The sequence below is a fragment of the Chenopodium quinoa genome, unplaced genomic scaffold (genome assembly GCF_001683475.1).
Source record: "Chenopodium quinoa cultivar QQ74 unplaced genomic scaffold, ASM168347v1, whole genome shotgun sequence".
NCBI lineage: Eukaryota > Viridiplantae > Streptophyta > Magnoliopsida > Caryophyllales > Amaranthaceae > Chenopodium > Chenopodium quinoa.
Window position 1 is genome coordinate 19,070 of NW_018745114.1, and position 23,717 is coordinate 42,786.

The window sequence follows — 23,717 nt, forward strand, 5'->3', positions numbered from 1 at the left end:
TTGAATCAAAATGAAAGTCAAACACATTCAAAGAAAGCTAATTGAATCAAATGAAAGTCAAACACATTCAAACAAAGCTGATTAGATCAAATGTAAGTCAAACACATTCAAACAGAGCTTTTTGAATCAAATTAAAGTCAAATGCATTCAACAAAGCTAATTGAATCAAACGAAAGTAAAAAACATCTAAAAAAATCTAATTAAATCAAATGAAAGTTAAACACATTCAGACAAAGCTATTTGAATAAAATGAAATTCAAATGCATTCTACAAATCTAATTGAATTAAATGAAAGTAAAAACATCTAAAAAAATTCAAATTAAATCAATAAAAGGTCAAACACATTCAAACAAAACTATTTGAATCAAGTGAAAGTCAAATGCATTTTATAAAGCTAATTGAATCAAATTAAAGTCAAACACATCCAAACAAAGCTAATTGAATCAAATGAAAGTAAAACACATTCAAACAAAGTCTAATTGAATCAAATAAAATTCAAACACATTCAAACAGAGCTAATTGAATCAAATGAAAGTCAAACACATTCAAAAAGAGCTTTTTGAATCTAATGAAGGTCAAATGCAATCTACAAAGCTAATTAAATCAAATGAAAGTCAAACACATTCAAACAAAACTAAATGAATCAAATGAAAGTCAAAAGCATTTAAAAAAACCTAATTAAATCAAATGAAAGTCAAACACATTCAAACAAAGCTATTAGAATCTAATGAAAGTCAAATGCATTCTACAAAGCTTATTGAATCAAATGAAAGTAAAAAACATTCGAACAAAGCCAAATGAATCCAATGAAAGTCAAACACATTCAAACTAAACTATTTGAATCAAATGAAAGTTAAATGCATTCTACAAAGCTAATTGAATCAAATGAAAGTCAAAAACATTCCAACAAAGCCAATTGAATCAAATGAAAGTCAAACACATTCAAACAAACCTAATTGAATCAAATGAAAGTCAAACACATTCAAACAGACCTAATTGAATCAAATGAAAGTCAAACACATTCAAAAACAGCTTTTTGAATCAAATGAAGGTCAAATGCAATCTACAAAGCTAATTAAATCAAATGAAAGTCAAACACATTCAAACAAAACTAAATGAATCAAATTAAAGTCAAAAACATCTAAAAAACCTAATTAAATCAAATGAAAGTCAAACACATTCAAACAAAGCTATTGGAATCTAATGAATGTCAAATGCATTCTACAAAGCTTATTGAATTAAATGAAAGTAAAAAACATTCGAACAAAGCCAAATGAATCCAATGAAAGTCAAACACATTCAAACTATACTATTTGAATCAAATGAAAGTCAAATGCATTCTACAAAGGTAATTGAATCAAATGAAAGTCAAAAACATTCCAACAAAGCCAATTGAATCAAATGAAAGTCAAACACATTCAAACAAACCTAATTGAATCAAATGAAAGTCAAACACATTCAAACAGACCTAATTGAATCAAATGAAAGTCAAACACATTCAAAAAGAGCTTTTTGAATCAAATGACGTTCAAATGCAATCTACAAAGCTAATTGAATCAAATGAAAGTCAAACACATTGAAACAAAGCTAATTGTATCAAATGTAAGTCAAACACATTCAAACAGAGCATTTTGAATCAATTAAAAGTCAAATGCATTCAACAAAGCTAATTGAATCAAATGAAAGTAAAAAACATCTAAAAAAACCTAATTAAATCAAATGAAAGTCAAATACATTCAAACAAAGCTATTTAAATCAAATAAAAGTCAAATGCACTCTAACAAAGCTATTGAAAGTCAAATGCTTTCTACAAAGCCAATTGAATCAAATGAAAGTCAAACACATTCAAACAAACCTAATTAAATTAAATGAAAGTCGAACACATTCAAACAAAGCTAATTGAATCAAATGAAAGTCAAACACATTCAAACAAAGCTATTGGAATCTAATGAATGTCAAATGCATTCTACAAAGCTTATTGAATTAAATGAAAGTAAAAAACATTCGAACAAAGCCAAATGAATCCAATGAAAGTCAAACACATTCAAACTATACTATTTGAATCAAATGAAAGTCAAATGCATTCTACAAAGGTAATTGAATCAAATGAAAGTCAAAAACATTCCAACAAAGCCAATTGAATCAAATGAAAGTCAAACACATTCAAACAAACCTAATTGAATCAAATGAAAGTCAAACACATTCAAACAGACCTAATTGAATCAAATGAAAGTCAAACACATTCAAAAAGAGCTTTTTGAATCAAATGACGTTCAAATGCAATCTACAAAGCTAATTGAATCAAATGAAAGTCAAACACATTGAAACAAAGCTAATTGTATCAAATGTAAGTCAAACACATTCAAACAGAGCATTTTGAATCAATTAAAAGTCAAATGCATTCAACAAAGCTAATTGAATCAAATGAAAGTAAAAAACATCTAAAAAAACCTAATTAAATCAAATGAAAGTCAAATACATTCAAACAAAGCTATTTAAATCAAATAAAAGTCAAATGCACTCAAACAAAGCTATTGAAAGTCAAATGCTTTCTACAAAGCCAATTGAATCAAATGAATGTCAAAACACATTCAAAGAAACCTAATTAAATTAAATGAAAGTCAAACACATTCGAACAAAGCTAATTGAATCAAATGAAAGTCAAACACATTCAAACAAAGCTGATTAGATCAAATGTAAGTCAAACACATTCAAACAGAGCTTTTTGAATCAAATTAAAGTCAAATGCATTCAACAAAGCTAATTGAATCAAACGAAAGTCAAAAACATCTAAAAAAATCTTATTAAATCAAATGAAAGGCAAACACATTCAGAAAAAGCTATTTGAATCAAATGAAAGTCAAACACATCCAAACAAAGCTGATTAGATCAAATGTAAGTCAAACACATTCAAACAGAGCTTTTTGAATCAAATTAAAGTCAAATGCATTCAACAAAGCTAATTGAATCAAACGAAAGTCAAAAACATCTCAAAAAATCTAATTAAATCAAATGAAAGTCAAACACATTCAGACAAAGCTATTTGAATCAAATGAAATTCAAATGCATTCTACAAATCTAATTGAATCAAATGAAAGTAAAAACATCTAAAAAATTCAAATTAAATCAATAAAAGGTTAAACACATTCAAACAAAACTATTTGAATCAAATGAAAGTCAAAGGCAATCTATAAAGCTAATTGAATCAAATGAAAGTCAAACACATTCAAACAAAGCTAATTGAATCAAATGAAAGTAAAACACATTCAAACAAAGCTAATTGAATCAAATGAAATTCAAAGATATTCAAATAGAGCTAATTGAATTAAATGAACGTCAAACACATCCAAACAAAGCTAATTGAATCAAATGTAAGTCAAACACATTAAAACAGAGCTTTTTTGAATCAAATGAAAGTCAAATGCATTCAACAAAGCTAATTGAATCAAATGAAAGTAAAAAAAACATCTAAAAAAAATCTAATTAAATAAAATGAAAGTCAAACACATTCAGACAAAGCTGTTTGAATCAAATGAAAGTCAAACACATTCAACAAAGCTTATTTGAGTTGAATGAAAGACAAATGCAATTTACAAAGCTAATTGAATCAAATGAAAGTTAAACACATTCAAACAAACCTAACAGAATCAAATGTAAGTCAAATACATTTCAAACAGAGTTTTTTTAATCAAATGAAAGTCAAATGCATTCAACAAAGCTCATTGAATCAAATGAAAGTCAAAAACATCTACAAAAATCTATATAATTCAAATGAAAGTCAAACACATTCAGACAAAGCTATTTGAATCAAATGAAAGTAAAATACATCTAAAAAAAACCTAATTAAATCAATGAAAGTCATACACATTCAAACAAAGCTATTTAAATCAAATAAAAGTCAAATGCATTCAAACAAAGCTATTGAAAGCCAATGCTTTCTACAAAGCCAATTGAATCAAATGAAAGTCAAACACATTCAAACAAACCTAATTAAATCAAATGAAAGTCAAACACATTCAAACAAAGCTAATTGAAATCAAATTGTAAAGTCAAACACATTCAAACAAAGCTGATTAGATCAAATGTAAGTCAAACACATTCAAACAGAGCTTTTTGAATCAAATTAAAGTCAAATGCATTCAACAAAGCTAATTAAATCTAACGAAAGTCAAAAACATCTAAAAAATCTAATTCAATCAAATGAAAGTCAAACACATTCAGACAAAGCTATTTGAATCAAATGAAATTCAAATGCATTCTACAAATCTAATTGAATCAAATGAAAGTAAAAACATCTAAAAAAAATTCAAATTAAATCAATAAAAGATCAAACACATTCAAACAAAACTATTTGAATCAAATGAAAGTCAAAGGCAATCTATAAAGCTAATTAAATCAAATGAAAGTCAAACACATTCAAACAAAGCTAATTGAATCAAATGAAAGTCAAACACTTTCAAACAAAGCTGATTAGATCAAATGTAAGTCAAACACATTCAAACAGAGCTTTTTGAATCAAATTAAAGTCAAACGCATTCAACAAAGCTAATTGAATCAAACGAAAGTCAAAAACATCTAAAAAAATCTAATTAAATCAAATGAAAGTCAAACACATTCAGACAAAGCTATTTGAATCAAATGAAATTCAAATGCATTCTACAAAATCTAATTGAATTCAAAATGAAAGTAAAAAACATCTAAAAAAAATTCAAATTAAATCAATAAAAGGTCAAACACATTCAAACAAAACTATTTTAATCAAATGAAAGTCAAAGGCAATCTATAAAGCTTAAATTTGAAATCAAATGAAAGTCAAACACATTCAAAGAAAGCTAATTGAATTCAAATGAAAGTCAAACACATTCAAACAAAGCTGATTAGATCAAATGTAAGTCAAACACATTCAAACAGAGCTTTTTTGAATCAAATTAAAGTCAAATGCATTCAACAAAGCTAATTGAATCAAACGAAAATAAAAAACATCTAAAAAAATCTAATTAAATCAAATGAAAGTCAAACACATTCAGACAAAGCTATTTGAATCAAATGAAATTCAAATGCATTCTACAAATCTAATTGAATCAAATGAAAGTAAAAACATCTAAAAAATTCAAATTAAATCAATAAAAGGTTAAACACATTCAAACAAAACTATTTGAATCAAATGAAAGTCAAAGGCAATCTATAAAGCTAATTGAATCAAATGAAAGTCAAACACATTCAAACAAAGCTAATTGAATCAAATGAAAGTAAACACATTCAAACAAAGCTAATTGAATCAAATGAAATTCAAAGATATTCAAATAGAGCTAATTGAATTAAATGAACGTCAAACACATCCAAACAAAGCTAATTGAATCAAATGTAAGTCAAACACATTAAAACAGAGCTTTTTGAATCAAATGAAAGTCAAATGCATTCAACAAAGCTAATTGAATCAAATGAAAGTAAAAAACATCTAAAAAAATCTAATTAAATAAAATGAAAGTCAAACACATTCAGACAAAGCTGTTTGAATCAAATGAAAGTCAAACACATTCAACAAAGCTATTTGAGTTGAATGAAAGACAAATGCAATTTACAAAGCTAATTGAATCAAATGAAAGTTAAACACATTCAAACAAACCTAACAGAATCAAATGTAAGTCAAATACATTCAAACAGAGTTTTTTGAATCAAATGAAAGTCAAATGCATTCAACAAAGCTCATTGAATCAAATGAAAGTCAAAAACATCTACAAAAATCTATATAATTCAAATGAAAGTCAAACACATTCAGACAAAGCTATTTGAATCAAATGAAAGTAAAATACATCTAAAAAAACCTAATTAAATCAAATGAAAGTCAAACACATTCAAACAAAGCTATTTAAATCAAATAAAAGTCAAATGCATTCAAACAAAGCTATTGAAAGCCAATGCTTTCTACAAAGCCAATTGAATCAAATGAAAGTCAAACACATTCAAACAAACCTAATTAAATCAAATGAAAGTCAAACACATTCAAACAAAGCTAATTGAATCAAATGAAAGTCAAACACATTCAAACAAAGCTGATTAGATCAAATGTAAGTCAAACACATTCAAACAGAGCTTTTTGAATCAAATTAAAGTCAAATGCATTCAACAAAGCTAATTAAATCTAACGAAAGTCAAAAACATCTAAAAAATCTAATTCAATCAAATGAAAGTCAAACACATTCAGACAAAGCTATTTGAATCAAATGAAATTCAAATGCATTCTACAAATCTAATTGAATCAAATGAAAGTAAAAACATCTAAAAAAAATTCAAATTAAATCAATAAAAGATCAAACACATTCAAAAAAACTATTTGAATCAAATGAAAGTCAAAGGCAATCTATAAAGCTAATTAAATCAAATGAAAGTTAAACACATTCAAACAAACCTAACAGAATCAAATGTAAGTCAAACACATTCAACAAAGCTAATTGAATCAAATTAAAGTCAAACACATCCAAACAAAGCTAATTGAATCAAATGAAAGTAAAACACATTCAAACAAAGTCTAATTGAATCAAATAAAATTCAAACACATTCAAACAGAGCTAATTGAATCAAATGAAAGTCAAACACATTCAAAAAAGAGCTTTTTGAATCTAATGAAGGTCAAATGCAATCTACAAAGCTAATTAAATCAAATGAAAGTCAAACACATTCAAACAAAACTAAATGAATCAAATGAAAGTCAAAAACATTTAAAAAAACCTAATTAAATCAAATGAAAGTCAAACACATTCAAACAAAGCTATTAGAATCTAATGAAAGTCAAATGCATTCTACAAAGCTTATTGAATCAAATGAAAGGAAAAATCATTCGAACAAAGCCAAATGAATCCAATGAAAGTCAAACACATTCAAACTAAACTATTTGAATGAAATGAAAGTTAAATGCATTCTACAAAGCTAATTGAATCAAATGAAAGTCGAAAACATTCCAACAAAGCCAATTGAATCAAATGAAAGTCAAAACACATTCAAACAAACCTAATTGAATCAAATGAAAGTCAAACACATTCAAACAGACCTAATTGAATCAAATGAAAGTCAAACACATTCAAAAACAACTTTTTGAATCAAATGAAGGTCAAATGCAATCTACAAAGCTAATTAAATCAAATGAAAGTCAAACACATTCAAACAAAACTAAATGAATCAAATTAAAGTCAAAAACATCTAAAAAACCTAATTAAATCAAATGAAAGTCAAACACATTCAAACAAAGCTATTGGAATCTAATGAAATGTCAAATGCATTCTACAAAGCTTATTGAATTAAATGAAAGTAAAAAAAATTCGAACAAAGCCAAATGAATCCAATGAAAGTCAAACACATTCAAACTATACTATTTGAATCAAATGAAAGTCAAATGCATTCTACAAAGTAATTGAATCAAATGAAAGTCAAAAACATTCCAACAAAGCCAATTGAATCAAATGAAAGTCAAACACATTCAAACAAACCTAATTGAATCAAATGAAAGTCAAACACATTCAAACAGACCTAATTGAATCAGATGAAAGTCAAACACATTCAAAAAGAGCTTTTTGAATCAAATGACGTTCAAATGCAATCTACAAAGCTAATTGAATCAAATGAAAGTCAAACACATTGAAACAAAGCTAATTGTATCAAATGTAAGTCAAACACATTCAAACAGAGCATTTTGAATCAATTGAAAGTCAAATGCATTCAACAAAGCTAATTGAATCAAATGAAAGTAAAAAACATCTAAAAAAACCTAATTAAATCAAATGAAAGTCAAATACATTCAAACAAAGCTATTTAAATCAAATAAAAGTCAAATGCACTCAAACAAAGCTATTGAAAGTCAAATGCTTTCTACAAAGCCAATTGAATCAAATGAAAGTCAAACACATTCAAAAAGAAACCTAATTAAATTAAATGAAAGTCAAACACATTCGAACAAAGCTAATTGAATCAAATGAAAGTCAAACACATTCAAACAAAGCTGATTAGATCAAATGTAAGTCAAACACATTCAAACAGAGCTTTTTGAATCAAATTAAAGTCAAATGCATTCAACAAAGCTAATTAAATCAAACGAAAGTCAAAAACATCTAAAAAAATTTTATTAAATCAAATGAAAGGCAAACACATTCAGACAAAGCTATTTGAATCAAATGAAATTCAAATGCATTCTACAAATCTAATAGAATCAAATGAAAGTAAAAACATCTAAAAAAATTCAAATTAAATCAATAAAAGGTCAAACACATTCAAACAAAACTATTTGAATAAAATGAAAGTCAAAGGTAATCTATAAAGCTAATTGAATCAAATGAAAGTCAAACACATTCAAAGAAAGCTAAATTGAATCAAATGAAAGTCAAAGATATTCAAACAGAGCTAACTGAATCAAATGAAAGTAAAACACATTCAAACAAACCTAATTGAATCAAATGAAAGTCAAAGATATTCAAACAGAGCTAATTGAATCAAATGAAAGTCAAACACATCCAAACAAAGCTAATTGAATCAAATGTAAGTCAAACACATTCAAACAAAGCTTTTTGAATCAAATGAAAGTCAAATGCATTCAACAAAGCTAATTGAATCAAATGAAAGTAAAAAACATCTAAAAAAATCTAATTAAATCAAATGAAAGTCAAACACATTCAGACAAAGCTGTTTAAATCAAATGAAAGTCAAACACATTCAACAAAGCTATTTGAGTTAAATGAAACTCAAATGCAATCTACAAAGCTAATTGAATCAAATGAAAGTTAAACACATTCAAACAAACCTAACAGAATCAAATGTAAGTCAAATACATTCAAACAGAGCTTTTTGAATCAAATGAAAGTCCAAATGCATTCAACAAAGCTCATTGAATCAAATGAAAGTCAAAAACATCTAAAAAAATCTGAATAAATCAAATAAAATTCAAACACATTAAGACAAAGCTATTTGAATCAAATGAAAGTAAAATACATCTAAAAAAACCTAATTAAATCAAATGAAAGTCAAACACATTCAAACAAAGCCTATTTAAATCAAATAAAAAGTCAAATGCATTCAAACAAAAGCTATTGAAAGTCAAATGCTTTCTACAAAGCCAATTGAATCAAATGAAAGTCAAACACATTCAAACAAACCTAATTAAATCAAAATGAAAGTCAAACACATTCAAACAAAGCTAATTGAATCAAATGAAAGTCAAACACATTCAAACAAAGCTGATTAGAATCAAATGTAAGTCAAACACATTCAAACAGAGCTTTTTGAATCAAATTAAAGTCAAATGCATTCAACAAAGCTAATTGAATCAAACGAAAGTCAAAAACATCTAAAAAAATCTAATTAAATCAAATGAAAGTCAAACACATTCAGACAAAGCTATTTGAATCAAATGAAATTCAAATGCATTCTACAAATCTAATTGAAATCAAATAAAAGTAAAAACATCTAAAAAAATTAAAATTAAATCAATAAAAGGTCAAACACATTCAAACAAAAACTATTTGAACGTGAAAGTGAAATGCATTCTATAAAGCTAATTGAATCAAATTAAAGTCAAACACATCCAAACAAAGCTAATTGAATCAAATGAAAGTAAAACACATTCAAACAAAGTCTAATTGAATCAAATAAAATTCAAACACATTCAAACAGAGCTAATTGAATCAAATGAAAGTCAAACACATTCAAAAAGAGCTTTTTGAATCTAATGAAGGTCAAATGCAATCCACAAAGCTTATTAAATCAAATGAATGTCAAACACATTCAAACAAAACTAAATGAATCAAATGAAAGTAAAAAACATTTAAAAAAACCTAATTAAATCAAATGAAAGTCAAACACATTCAAACAAAGCTATTGGAATCTAATGAAAGTCAAATGCATTCTACAAAGCTTATTGAATCAAATGAAAGTAAAAAACATTCGAACAAAGCCAAATGAATCCAATGAAAGTCAAACACATTCAAACTAAATTATTTGAATTAAATGAAAGTCAAATGCATTCTACAAAGCTAATTGAATCAAATGAAAGTCAAACACATTCAACAAAGCTATTTGAGTTAAATGAAAGTCAAATGCAATCTACAAAGGTAATTGAATCAAATGAAAGTCAAACACATTCAACAAAGCTATTTGAGTTAAATGAAAGTCAAATGCAATATACAAAGCTAATTGAATCAAATGAAAGTTAAACACATTCAAACAAACCTAACAGAATCAAATGTAAGTCAAATACATTCAAACCGAGCTATTTGAATCAAATGAAAGTCAAATGCATTCAACAAAGCTCATTGAATCAAATGAAAGTCAAAAACATCTAAAAAAATCTAAATAAATCAAATGAAAGTCAAACACATTAAGACAAAGCTATTTGAATCAAATGAAAGTAAAAAACATCTAAAAAAACCTAATTAAATCAAATGAAAGTCAAACACATTCAAACAAAGCTATTTAAATCAAATAAAAGTCAAATGCTTTCAAACAAAGCTATTGAAAGTCAAATGTTTCTACAAAGCCAATTGAATCAAATGAAAGTCAAACACATTCAAACAAACCTAATTAAATCAAATGAAAGTCAAACACATTCAAACAAAGCTAATTGAATCAAATGAAAGTCAAATGCATTCTACAAAGCTTATTGAATCAAATGAAAGTAAAAATCATTCGAACAAAGCCAAATGAATCCAATGAAAGTCAAACACATTCAAACTAAACTATTTGAATCAAATGAAAGTCAAATGCATTCTACAAAGCTAATTGAATCAAATGAAAGTAAAAAACATTCCAACAAAGCCAATTGAAACAAATGAAAGTCAAACACATTCAAACAAACCTAATTGAATCAAATGAAAGTCAAACACATTCAAACAGACCTAATTGAATCAAATGAAAGTCAAACACATTCAAAAAGAGCTTTTTAAATCAAATGACGGTCAAATGCAATCTACAAAGCTAATTGAATCAAATGAAAGTCAAACACATTGAAACAAAGCTAATTGGAACAAATGTAAGTAAAACACATTCAAACAGAGCATTTTGAGTCAATTGAAAGTCAAATGCATTCAACAAAGCTAATTGAATCAAATGAAAGTAAAAAACATCTAAAAAAACCTAATTAAATCAAATGAAAGTTAAACACATTAAAACAAAGCTATTTAAATCAAATAAAAGTCAAATGCATTCAAACAAAGCTATTTGAAAGTCAAATGCTTTCTACAAAGCCAATTGAGTCAAATGAAAGTCAAACACATTCAAACAAACCTAATTAAATCAAATGAAAGTCAAACACATTCAAACAAAGCTAATTGAATCAAATGAAAGTCAAACACATTCAAACAAAGCTGATTAGATCAAATATAAGTCAAACACATTCAAACAGAGCTTTTTGAATCAAATTAAATGCAAATGCATTCAACAAAGCTAATTGAAACAAACGAAATTCAAAAACATCTAAAAAAATCTAATTAAATCAAATGAAAGTTAAACACATTCAGACAAAGCTATTTGAATCAAATGAAATTCAAATGCATTCTACAAATCTAATTGAATCAAATGAAAGTAAAAACATCTAAAAAAATTCAAATTAAATCAATAAAAGGTCAAACACATTCAAACAAAACTATTTGAATCAAATGAAAGTCAAAGGCAATCTATAAAGCTAATTGAATCAAATGAAAGTCAAACACATTCAAAGAAAGCTAATTGAATCAAATGAAAGTCAAACACATTCAAACAAAGCTAATTGAATCAAATGAAAGTAAAACACATTCAAACAAACCTAATTGAATCAAATGAAAGTCAAAGATATTCAAACAGAGCTAATTGAATCAAATGAAAGTCAAACACATCCAAACAAAGCTAATTGAATCAAATGTAAGTCAAACACATTCAAAACAGATCTTTTTGAATCAAATGAAAGTCAAATGCATTCAACAAAGCTAATTGAATCAAATGAAAGTAAAAGACATCTAAAACAATCTAATTAAATCAAATGAAAGTCAAACACATTCAGACAAAGCTGTTTGAATCAAATGAAAGTCAAACACATTCAACAAAGCTATTTGAGTTAAATGAAAGTCAAATGCAATATACAAAGCTAATTGAATCAAATGAAAGTTAAACACATTCAAACAAACCTAACAGAATCAAATGTAAGTCAAATACATTCAAATAGAGCTTTTTGAATCAAATGAAAGTCAAATGCATTCAACAAAGCTCATTGAATCAAATGAATGTCAAAAACATCTAAAAAAATCTAATTAAATCAAATGAAAGTCAAACACATTCAGACAAAGCTATTTGAATCAAATGAAAGTAAAAAACATCTAAAAAAACCTAATTAAATCAAATGAAAGTCAAACACATTCAAACAAAGCTATTTAAATCAAATAAAAGTCAAATGCATTCAAACAAAGCTATTGAAAGTCAAATGCTTTTTACAAAGCCAATTGAATCAAATGAAAGTCAAACATATTTAAACAAACCTAATTAAATCAAATGAAAGTCAAACACATTCAAACAAAGCTAATTGAATCAAATGAAAGTCAAATGCATTCTACAAAGCTTATTGAATCAAATGAAAGTAAAAAACATTCGAACAAAGCCAAATGAATCCAATGAAAGTCAAACACATTCAAACTAAACTATTTGAATCAAATGAAAGTCAAATGCATTCTACAAAGCTAATTGAATCAAATGAAAGTAAAAAACATTCCAACAAAGCCAAATGAATCAAATGAAAGTCAAACACATTCAAACAAACCTAATTGAATCAAATGAAAGTCAAACACATTCAAACAGACCTAATTGAATCAAATGAAAGTCAAACACATTCAAAAAGAGCTTTTTTGAATCAAATGACAGTCAAATGCAATCTACAAAGCTAATTGAATCAAATGAAAGTCAAACACATTGAAACAAAGCTAATTGGAACAAATGTAAGTCAAACACATTCAAAACAGAGCATTTTGAGTCAATTGAAAGTCAAATGCATTCAACAAAGCTAATTGAATCAAATTGACCAAAGTGGTCAAGGTTCGAATATTCCAGTCCAAGAGTTGAACGTTAGGGAATTAATTTTGTCCAAGTCTTTCTTCGATGCTACTCTTATGGATTTTTGCATGCACGGTCCATATAATTCCTCAAATGGTTGCACCATATTGAGCGTGACTAATTACCTCAATAATGGGGAATGTAGGCTGATTTAATGCATACTTTAAGGAGAGTTTCAAGCTGGTTTAATTTCGTAATAAAGGAGCTTGAATGAAGGCTTAATTGGGAGGTTACAAAGGCGCATTTCAAGGCTACTTTGAAGGAAGAATTTGAACAGCAGTTCGGAGTCAATTTGCTGAACGTTCTTCCCTTATTTTTAGCTATGTTTCCCTTGTGATAAGCTTTCTTAATTAGAGTAATAATTAGTTGTAATGGGGATTAGGTTGGACGGTTATGAGCCACTTAATCTACCCTTATTTTCAGCTTTGTTATTTCTGATTTGTTGTTTGCTTTAGCTAAGTGTAGTGGCAATTAAATGATGTACTAAAAGCTATAAATAGCATGCTAATGATCAATGAAAGGTACTTAGAAAATTTGCAAAAAACACACGAGTGTATGATCTAAATTTGACTTGTGCTAGTCAGGTTTATCTTCCAAATTTGAGAGTTACCTCAATTTGAAGAGTTTGTGTTTTAGTGAGAGTTCCTAAGACTTAAACTGGTAGTTGTCGAATAGGTGAGAGTTCCCTAATCACTACTACGCCCAAACAAGTGAGTGAGTGTTCCTCATTGTTATATCCTCAAGGTTAAGGGTGAGAGTTCCCCTAATCCTTCTTAGTTACTCCACATTGATACTTCATAATTAAATTAAGCACAACACGCATTCCAGACCGTTTGTAAACAAGTTTCTCACCTTGCTTACACATCATTTGGCGCGTCAGGTAGGGGGAGAGTTTTCTTAAATTCTTCCAAAGGGGTCGAATACCTACATACCATGGGAGAAAATCAAGACTTGAGGACAACTTTGGAAGCTCTTAATCGATCCATTGCTAGTCAAGAGAGGTTTGGCCGAGACCAACGCCAATCTACAAGGGAACCTTGCTGCCTTAATGGCAAGGCTCATGAGCGAGCATGATAGGAGAGATCAAGGCGAAGACCCTCCACCTAGGAGGGAAGATAGGAGTCTCAAAGTGGACGTCCCTGCCTTTGATGGGACACTTGATCCAGAAAAAGTACTTGGAATGGGAGAAATCCTTGGAGAGGTATTTCGATTACAAGGACATTCAAGAGGAGTTCCAAAAATACAAAGATAGCCAAGGTGAAGTTGAAAGGCTATGGAGATAACTGGCTACAAAGGAGAGCAAAGGGGGCGTAACTCTTAGGGGTAAGGCGCCCATTTCTACTTGGAGCAAGTTGAAGAAAAGGATGAGGGATCGTTTTATTCCTCACAATTTCAAGCAAAGTCAATATGTGAAGTGGAGCACTTTGCAACAAAATGGAGAATCGGCTGAGGACTACATCAAAGAGTTTGACAGACTTTCTATCGTGTGTGAAATCACGGAGAATGAAGAACTCAAGATGGGACATTTCGTGGCTGGGTTGGATCATGAGTTGCAAGACAAACTTGAAGGTTACACCAATTTAACCTTTGCTGAAGCTTGCAAATTTGTGATCAAGTTTGATTCAAAAAGGAAAGAAGAAAGAAGCCGATTGTCACCCCTCAAGCGGCACGAAGACCAACCTTCCCTGTCAAGGATAGTTCTTCTTTTGTCAAAGCCAACGATCCACCTAAGAAGGACAAGAAAGATTTCAAAATGAGTGACATTGTTTGTTACAAGTGCGGAGGAAGGGGTCATTTTAAGAAGGATTGTCCAAATTCCAGAGCTTGACCATACAAGAGGTAAAGCTTATTGCTAACCAAACTATCAATTGGGAGGATTTCGAGGTTGAAGAAGTGGAGGACTTGAATTCTACTGAAGGGACGGGGAGGAAGAGCAATGTTTCCCCGAAGAAAGACCAAAAACAAATCTGGTTGTGAGAAGGGCGTTGCAAGCTCGCGTTGACGAACCCTTAGCACCGCAAAGGCAACATATTTTCATTACCAAGTGCAAGATTAAAGGCGAGGTATGTGATTTAATTGTTGATGGTGGTAGTGAGGCAAACACAGTTTCCAAAACCTTGATAGCTAGACTTGCCTTACAACGACAAATCACCCACATCCTTATAAGTTGAGTTGGTTGGACTCTAATGCTAGCACGGGGGTTAGGAAACAATGCATGGTTAGTTTTTCTATTGGGTCTTATTGATGTAAAAAACTAATAGATGAAATTAGTTTAAAACAAGTTAATGAATCAAGCTTAAGCAAAGGATTGAGAGAAGGTTGGTGTTTAGGTACGTTTTTGTAGGATTTTAGGTGGGTTTTGGGGTTGGAAAAAATGTAGGTTTGTAAGGATTACTCACTTAACAAACAAGGATATGAAGGCAAGGATTTCTCACTCAACCTACTAAGTTCAAATTGTATGGAAGGATTACTCACTTGACCACTCAATCTCTTCAAGTCTAACTTGGTACAAAAACCGGTTATTTCACAAACAAATAATCAGTTTTTAAGTTCAAGCAAAAGCCTCTTTTTCATTGATCAAAATCTGCTTACAAACTATAATTACATGCCTTTTATAAGCAACTAAAAGAACTAACAATCATTGCTTTACATAAAGAAGCAAACTGATTTATTAAAGCTTTAAACAACGAAAATAAAACTAAGCCTAAGATTACGTCTAAGTGCAGCAGCCTCTTGGTCTTCATATGCCCCTTAACTTCCTTATTAAACGCATGTAAATGAGCTAAGCAAACAGCCACAAATTCAGCAAGAAAACCGTTGGAGGTGCATTTGTAACCCCCTTGATTCACGCCTCCTTCATTATTCATGCATTGAAGTTTCTCCTTGAGTTCCTCTCCATTTGATGTGTAAACAAGATGAGAACCTTGTTACAAAAGTATGTTTTAAGGGGTCTTAGTGAAATCGTGAACTATGAAGGTGAAAATAGGGGAACACTCACCCTAGTTTCGGATATAACAAAGGGAACACTCACCCTTTGCTTGGTGTAGTTAGGAATAGGGAACACTCAACCCACTCGTTCACTACGCAAGCTCCTAGGTTTGGGAACACTCTACCAAAACTAGCACTCTTCAAATTTGAGCTAACAAACTTGGACCTTAAAAATGACTAGTTACTAAGTCACGTTTAATCAATCAAAACACAAGTGTTTAAGCAAATTTCTGGATACCTTTCATTCATGCATAGCACACTATTTATAGTAGTGTATAAGTTACATAAAGAAACATGGGATTCCTCTTTACAACTTTAATGATCATCCATCACTTGCCTAATTTAAAAGACAAAATAAGATACTAACTATAAGGTGATTAAAAGGCTCATATAACCGTCCAATTAATCCCTCATAACAACAAAATAAAACTACTCAATTAAGCTTAAAAACTATGCTTAAATTAAAGAGGAAACGTTCAGCAAACATGAAGTCTTCAAAGAGCATCTTCAACGTCCAAGAAACGTGCAAACAGCCCCCTTGAGTCACGCTTGTAACCTCCCATTTAAAACCCTTGATTCAAGCTCCTTTATTCCAGCAACAACTCTCTAATTAAGTACAAATAACCCCCAAGTAAAAGAGGTAGAATAATCAGCCAACCAATGCCTTAATTCACGCCCAACACAAGCCTTGAATCACGCCTTCATAATCAGTCCAATGTAACTCTCAAATGCATCAATCATGCGTGGCTTCAAGCTTGGAAAAACGACATATTAACTAGACGCCTTCAACAAGATTAGTTACACTAAGAGAAGTGTAACCATTTGTTTAAACTCCTTGGACTAAAACCGTGCATTGGATTGAAGAATGATTTGGACAAAAAGATTCCCTCAGTACCTTGCTCACTAGCACCGTTTTGGACTTCCTTATCTTGACCATGGATGAGTGACCCTTGACCATCTTGGTCATCCTCCCCTTCTTCAAAAGGAATTGCCCTCAATTCGTCATCATCAAAGTAAGGAGCAAGATCACCAATGTTGAATGTACTTGAGACACCATATTGGCCTCCAAATCAACTTTGTATGCGTTGTCATTGATCTTTTCCATGACCTCAAACGGACCCTCGGCTCTTGGCATAAGCTTGTTCTTCCTTTTGCTAGGAAAACGTTCTTTCCTCATGTAAATCCACACCAATCCCCAACTTCAAAAGACTTCACATTTCGCACTCGTTTGTTGGCTTGTTTCTTGTAGATTTCATTTGCCTTTTCAATGTTTCTTCGAACTTCTTTATGGACTTTAAGCATGAACTCGGCTTGCTCCTTTGCCCCACCATGAACGAACTTGTCTTTGGCAAAGAAATAAGATCAATGGGAACATAAGGATTGACGCCATAGACTACTTCAAAAGGAGAATACTTTGTAGTAGCACTAGGTGTCCTATTATAAGCAAACTCGGCATGAGCAAGCTTATTATCCCAATCTTTGGTACTTTTGCTCACCAAAGCCCTAAGCAACGAACCAAGTATTCTATTCACCACCTCCGTTTGACCATCAGTTTGTGGATGATGTGAGGTAGAAAACAGCAACTTAGTTCCCATCAAACGCCACATAGACTTCCAAAAATGAACTTAGGAACTTAGTATCACGATCCGACACAATGGTGCGTGGCACCCCATGAAAACGAACCACCTCTTCAAAATATAACTTAGCCACTTTCATTGCATCTTCAGTTTTATGGCAAGGAATGAAGTGAGCCATTTTTGAGAACCGATCAACCACCACCATTATTGAATCCTTGCCTCTTGAGTTCTAGGCAAAGCTACAATAAAATCCATACTAACATCTTCCCAAGGTCTTTCGGGAATTGGCAAGGGCTTGTAGAGACCTTTGTGAAACACCATTTTTGCTCTTTGACAAGTAGAACAACGACTCACCACACGATGAACCGTGGCTAACATTTTCGGCCAATAAAAGTGAGCTTGGAGAAGCTCCATTGTCTTGTGAATACCAACGTGACCAGCTAGTCCTCCCCCATGAGCTTCATGTATCAACAAACTTCTAATGGGACATTTTGGAATACATAATCTATTTCCTTTAAAAAGAAAACCATTATGTAAGGAAACAGATCATAGACTCCATGGACACATTTTTCAATTATCCCCTTGAGTTCATCATCTTCTTGATAATACTCCTTGATCAAATCGAACCCAAGTACCTTTGCTTCAACCATTCCAAGCAAATTATGTCTTCTAGACAAGCATCCGCAACCACATTAGCTTTCCCACTCTTGTATTTAGAGGAAAAGTTAAATGTTTTGTAAAATTCGACCCACTTTGCGTGTCTTGCGTTCAGCTTCTTTTGACCATGTATGAACCTCAATGATTCATGATCGGAATGCAAAATGAAAGGTTGTGGTCTCAAATAATGTGACCAATGTTCTAGAGCTCTTACCATAGCATAGAACTCTTTGTCATAGGTGGAGTAATTCAACTTGCCTTGACTCATCTTCTCACTAAAGTAGGCAATAGGACGCCCACCTTGAATCAACACGGCACCAATACCTTTTCCACTTGCGTCACACTCAACTTCAAATGGCTTGGAAAAATCAGGAAGTGCGAGAATAGGAGTGTTGCAACATTTTCTCCTTGACTTCTTCAAAGGCCTTTTGAGCTTGTGTAGTCCATTCAAACGTCCCCTTCTTAGTACACTCAGTTATAGGAGCCATGAGTGTGCTAAAATTCTTGATAAATCTTCTATAGAAAGAAGCTAGGCCATGGAAAGAAACGGACCTCCGTGAGTGTTTTTTGGACTAGGCCATGATTGAATTGCTTCAATTTTGCTAGGGTCTACCTTCACGCCATCACCTGAAACTATATAGCCAAGAAACATGACTTCATACAATAAAAAATCACATTTTTCTAGTTTCCCATACAATTTTTCTTGTCTTAAAACAGAAAATACTTGAAAAAGATGATCAAAATGAGCTTCTTCATCACGTGAATAAATGAGAATGTCATCCAAGTATACTACCACAAACTTGCCAAGAATGGCCTTAGCACTTCATTCATTAATCTCATGAACGTGCTAGGGGCATTTGTAAGGCCAAATGGCATGACGAGCCACTCATAAAACCCATGCTTTGTCTTGAACGCAGTCTTCCATTCATCCCCTTCTCTCATGCGAATTTGATGATACCCACTTCTCAAGTCTACTTTTGAGAAGACCTTGGAACCACTCAGCTCATCAAGCATGTCATCAAGCCTTGGAATTGGAAACCTGTACTTGATGGTAATGTTATTAACGGCTCTACTATCAATACACATTCTCCAAGTACCATCTTTCTTTAGGGACCAACAAAGCAGGAACGGCACATGGACTCATGGACTCACGCACATAACCCATACCCATTAGCTCTTCAATTTGTCGTTGTAACTCCTTAGTTTCTAAAGGGTTACATCTATAGGCTGGTTTATTTGGCAAGGGTGCTCCGGGAATGAGATCAATTTGATGCTCAATTCCTCGTATGGGTGGTAGTCCTTTAGTAATTCATCCGGAAAAACGTCCTCAAAATCCTTAATCAATTGGGCTAACCTAGGATTATGAGCAACAAATTTTTCGTGGGTTTCCTTGGAGTACAGCATGAACAACTCTCCCTCACCTTCCAACTCCCTCTCAAACTCTTTAAGAGACAACAAGGATACTTCTTTTTGTGGGGTTTGTGATGGTGAAAACCGTGGGGGTGGTAAAGGGTGTAGTTTTTTCTTCCTCCCTTCATGGACTATGGTATACGTATTGTGATACCCATCATGTATAGATTTTTTATCCGTTTGCCAAGGCCTACCAAGTAGAATATGACAAGCATCCATAGACACAACATCACATAATATAGAATCACAATATGAACCAACACAAAAAGAAACCATGCATTGCTTCCTAACCCCGGTGCTAGCATTTGAATCTAACCAACTCAACTTGTAAGGTTTGTGGATGATTAGTAGTAGTTAGACCAAGTTTAGATACTAAGGTCTTAGACACGGTATTAGCCTCACTCCCTCCATCAATAATCAATCACATACCTCGTCACCAATTCTACAACGGGTGATGAAAAATGTGTTGGCGTTGGGGGGCAGCATGCTCTTCCACACGTGCTTGCAAGGCCCTCCTAATCACGAGGCTAGTCTTCCCCTCTGGCTCGGCCATGCAATCATCACAATCATCTTCAAACTTCTTCTTCCTCCTCCTCAAACTCATCCCAGTTGATGTTTTGAGTGGCCATGAGCTTAACCTCTTGTATGGTTAACGCCCTAGTATTAGGACAATCCTTCTTGTAATGACCTCGTCCTCCACATTTGTAACACACAATGTCACCTAGCTTCACGTCCTTTGGTGTCCTTCTTTGGTGGATTACTCGGTCTGTTGAAGGAAGACCCTTCCTTTGTAGGGAAAGAGGTTTTCGTGCCAATTGAGGGATGGTAGTAGGCTTCTTCTTTTTCCTCTTAGCATCGAACTTAATCACCAAATTTGCAAGCTTCAACAAACGTGAGGTTAGTATAACCTTCAAGTTTGTCTTGTAATTCTTGGTCCAAACCAGATACGAAACGCCCCATCTTGAGCTCTTCATTTTCGGTTACTTCACACACAATAGCAAGTCTATCAAACTCTTTTATGTAATCCTCCACAGAGTCCCCATTTTGTTGCAAGGTACTCCACTTCACATATTGACTTTGCTTGTAATTGTGTGGGATGAAACGGTCTTTCATCCGTTTCTTGAGTTTGCCCCAAGTAGAGATAGGAGCTTTCCCCCTAAGGGCACGTCCCTTTGCTCTCCTTGTAGCCAACTATCACCATAGCCTTTAAGCTTGACTTTGGCAATCTTAAAACGTTGAACATCCTCATGAATGTCCTTATATTCAAAGTACCTCTCCAAGGATTTCTCCCATTCCAAGTACTTCTCTGGATCAAGTGTCCCATCAAAAGAAGGAACGTCCACTTTGAGGCTTCTATCCTCCTCCTAGGTGGAGGGTCCTCATTTTGATCTCTCCTATCTTGCTCGTTCATGAGCCTTGCCATCAAGGCAGCAAGGTTCCCTTGTAGATTGGCATTGGTTTCGGCCAACCTTTCTTGACTAGCAATGGATCGATTAAGAGCTTCCAACGCTGTCCTTAAGTCCGGGTTTTCTCCCATGGTATGTAGGTATTCGACCCCTTAGGAAATGTTTAGAAAAACACCCCCTACCTGACGCGCCAAATGATGTGTAAACAAGATGAGAACCTTGTTACAAAAGTATGTTTTAAGGGGTCTTAGTGAAATCGTGAACTATGAAGGTGAAAATAGGGGAACTCACCCTAGTTTCGGATATAACAAAGGGGAACACTCACCCTTTGCTTGGTGTAGTTAGGAATAGGGAACACTCAACCCACTCGTTCACTACGCAAGCTCCTAGGTTTGGGAACACTCTACCAAAACTAGCACTCTTCAAATTTGAGCTAACAAACTTGGACCTTAAAAATGACTAGTTACTAAGTCACGTTTAATCAATCAAAACACAAGTGTTTAAGCAAATTTCTGGATACCTTTCATTCATGCATAGCACACTATTTATAGTAGTGTATAAGTTACAAAAAACATGGGATTCCTCTTTACAACTTTTAATGATCATCCATCACTTGCCTAATTTAAAAGACAAAATAAGATACTAACTATAAGGTGATTAAAAGGCTCATATAACCGTCCAATTAATCCCTCATAACAACAAAATAAAACTACTCAATTAAGCTTAAAAACTATGCTTAAATTAAAGAGGAAACGTTCAGCAAACATGAAGTCTTCAAAGAGCATCTTCAACGTCCAAGAAACGTGCAAACAGCCCCCTTGAGTCACGCTTGTAACCTCCCATTTAAACCCTTGATTCAAGCTCCTTTATTCCAGCAACAACTCTCTAATTAAGTACAAATAACCCCCAAGTAAAGAGGTAGAATAATCAGCCAACCAATGCCTTAATTCACGCCCAACACAAGCCTTGAATCACGCCTTCATAATCAGTCCAATGTAACTCTCAAATGCATCAATCATGCGTGGCTTCAAGCTTGGAAAAACGACATATTAACTAGACGCCTTCAACAAGATTAGTTACACTAAGAGAGTGTAACCATTTGTTAAACTCCTTGGACTAAAACCGTGCATTGGATTGAAGAATGATTTGGACAAAAAGATTCCCTCAGTACCTTGCTCACTAGCACCGTTTTGGACTTCCTTATCTTGACCATGGATGAGTGACCTTGACCATCTTGGTCACCATTCCCACGTGACCAATATGGTCAAAGTTCTAATGATTGTGATCAAGGTGAGGTCCAAGTTCAAAGCAATGCAAAGGAGTTGTTTCTATCCAATTCATTCCTTACTCTTTTGCACGTTTTGGTCCGAAACATTTTACAGTGGTTACACTTCACTTAGTGTAATTAACCTTGTAGAAAGTATCTAGCAAGTGACGGTTTTCCAAGCTCCAAGTGCAACGGTTACAAGCTGATTGAAGAGGCGTGATTCATGGCACTTGTTGGGCGTGAATTATGGAGTTTGTTGGCTGAACATTGCACCTCATTATTTGGGGGTTATGAAGAATAAAGAGGCGTGAATCAAGGCATTAAAATGGGGGTTACACAAGCTTGCATATGGCTGTTTTGGGCGTGTAATTGAAGATGCTCTTTGGATGCTGTTTGGCTGATCATCTTCCCTTGTTTCAAGCCTAGTCTTTAGTTCTTTTAATTACGTTTAATCTTGTTTTTGTAAAAGGGGTTAAGTGGGACGTGTATTCTCCACTCATTCCCTTTAGTTAATTTACTTTTGTCTATTTTATTTTGTTAATTAAAGTAGGCAAGTGAAAAGGTTGTATTGATGCTATAAATAGCATACTTTGAATGAATAAAAACATCCAAGATTATTTTGCCTAAAAACGTGTGTTTTTGTAATTGAAGTGACTTGAGTTTAGTTCACTTTGTTTCCAAATTTGAGTATCCGAATTTGAAGAGTGTTAGTTTTGGTGAGAGTTCCCAAAATTAGGACTTATAGTTTATGATTTGGTGAGAGTTCCCTCATCTAAACTATCCCAAGCAACGAGTGAGAGTTCCTCTTTGCTATATCCTTAGCTTAGGGTGAGAGTTCCCCTAACTAAACTGATTACTTGACACTTGAACTTTAAAACCCTTTGAATCGTTTAACTTGTCATTTCTTGTAACAAGGTTTCTCATCTTGTTTACACATCATTTGGCGCGTCAGGTAGGGGGAAAATTTTCTTAAATTTTCCAAAGGGGTCGAATACCTACATACCATGGGAGAGAATCAAGACTTGAGGACAGCTTTGGAAGCTCTTAATCGATCCATTGCTAGTCAGGAAAGGTTGGCCGAAACCAATGCCAATCTCCAAGGGAACCTTGCTGCCTTGATGGCAAGGCTCATGAACGAGCAAGATAGGAGAGATCAAGGTGAAGACCCTCCACCTAGGAGGGAGGATAGGAGTCTCAAAGTGGACGTTCCTTCTTTTTGATGGGACACTTGATCCAGAGAAGTACTTGGAATGGGAGAAATCCTTGGAAAGGTACTTTGAATACAAGGACATTCATGAGGATGTTCAACGTTTTAAGATTGCCAAAGTCAAGTTGAAAGGCTATGGTGATAGTTGG

General features: G+C 32.4%; 1 protein-coding gene across 1 annotated transcript; it reads right to left on the reverse strand.

The window, feature by feature from the left end:
• Positions 1 to 17,975: 17,975 nt before the first annotated feature.
• On the reverse strand, positions 17,976 to 19,907 carry LOC110710072 (the record flags this gene model as incomplete). The annotated part of the gene is made up of 4 exons (XM_021888327.1): positions 19,497 to 19,907; positions 19,237 to 19,382; positions 18,906 to 19,099; positions 17,976 to 18,133 (listed from the first exon to the last, which is right to left on the reverse strand). Coding segments are annotated over exons 1-4 (909 nt in total), but the record flags the coding sequence as incomplete, so codon positions are not given.
• Positions 19,908 to 23,717: the final 3,810 nt, after the last annotated feature.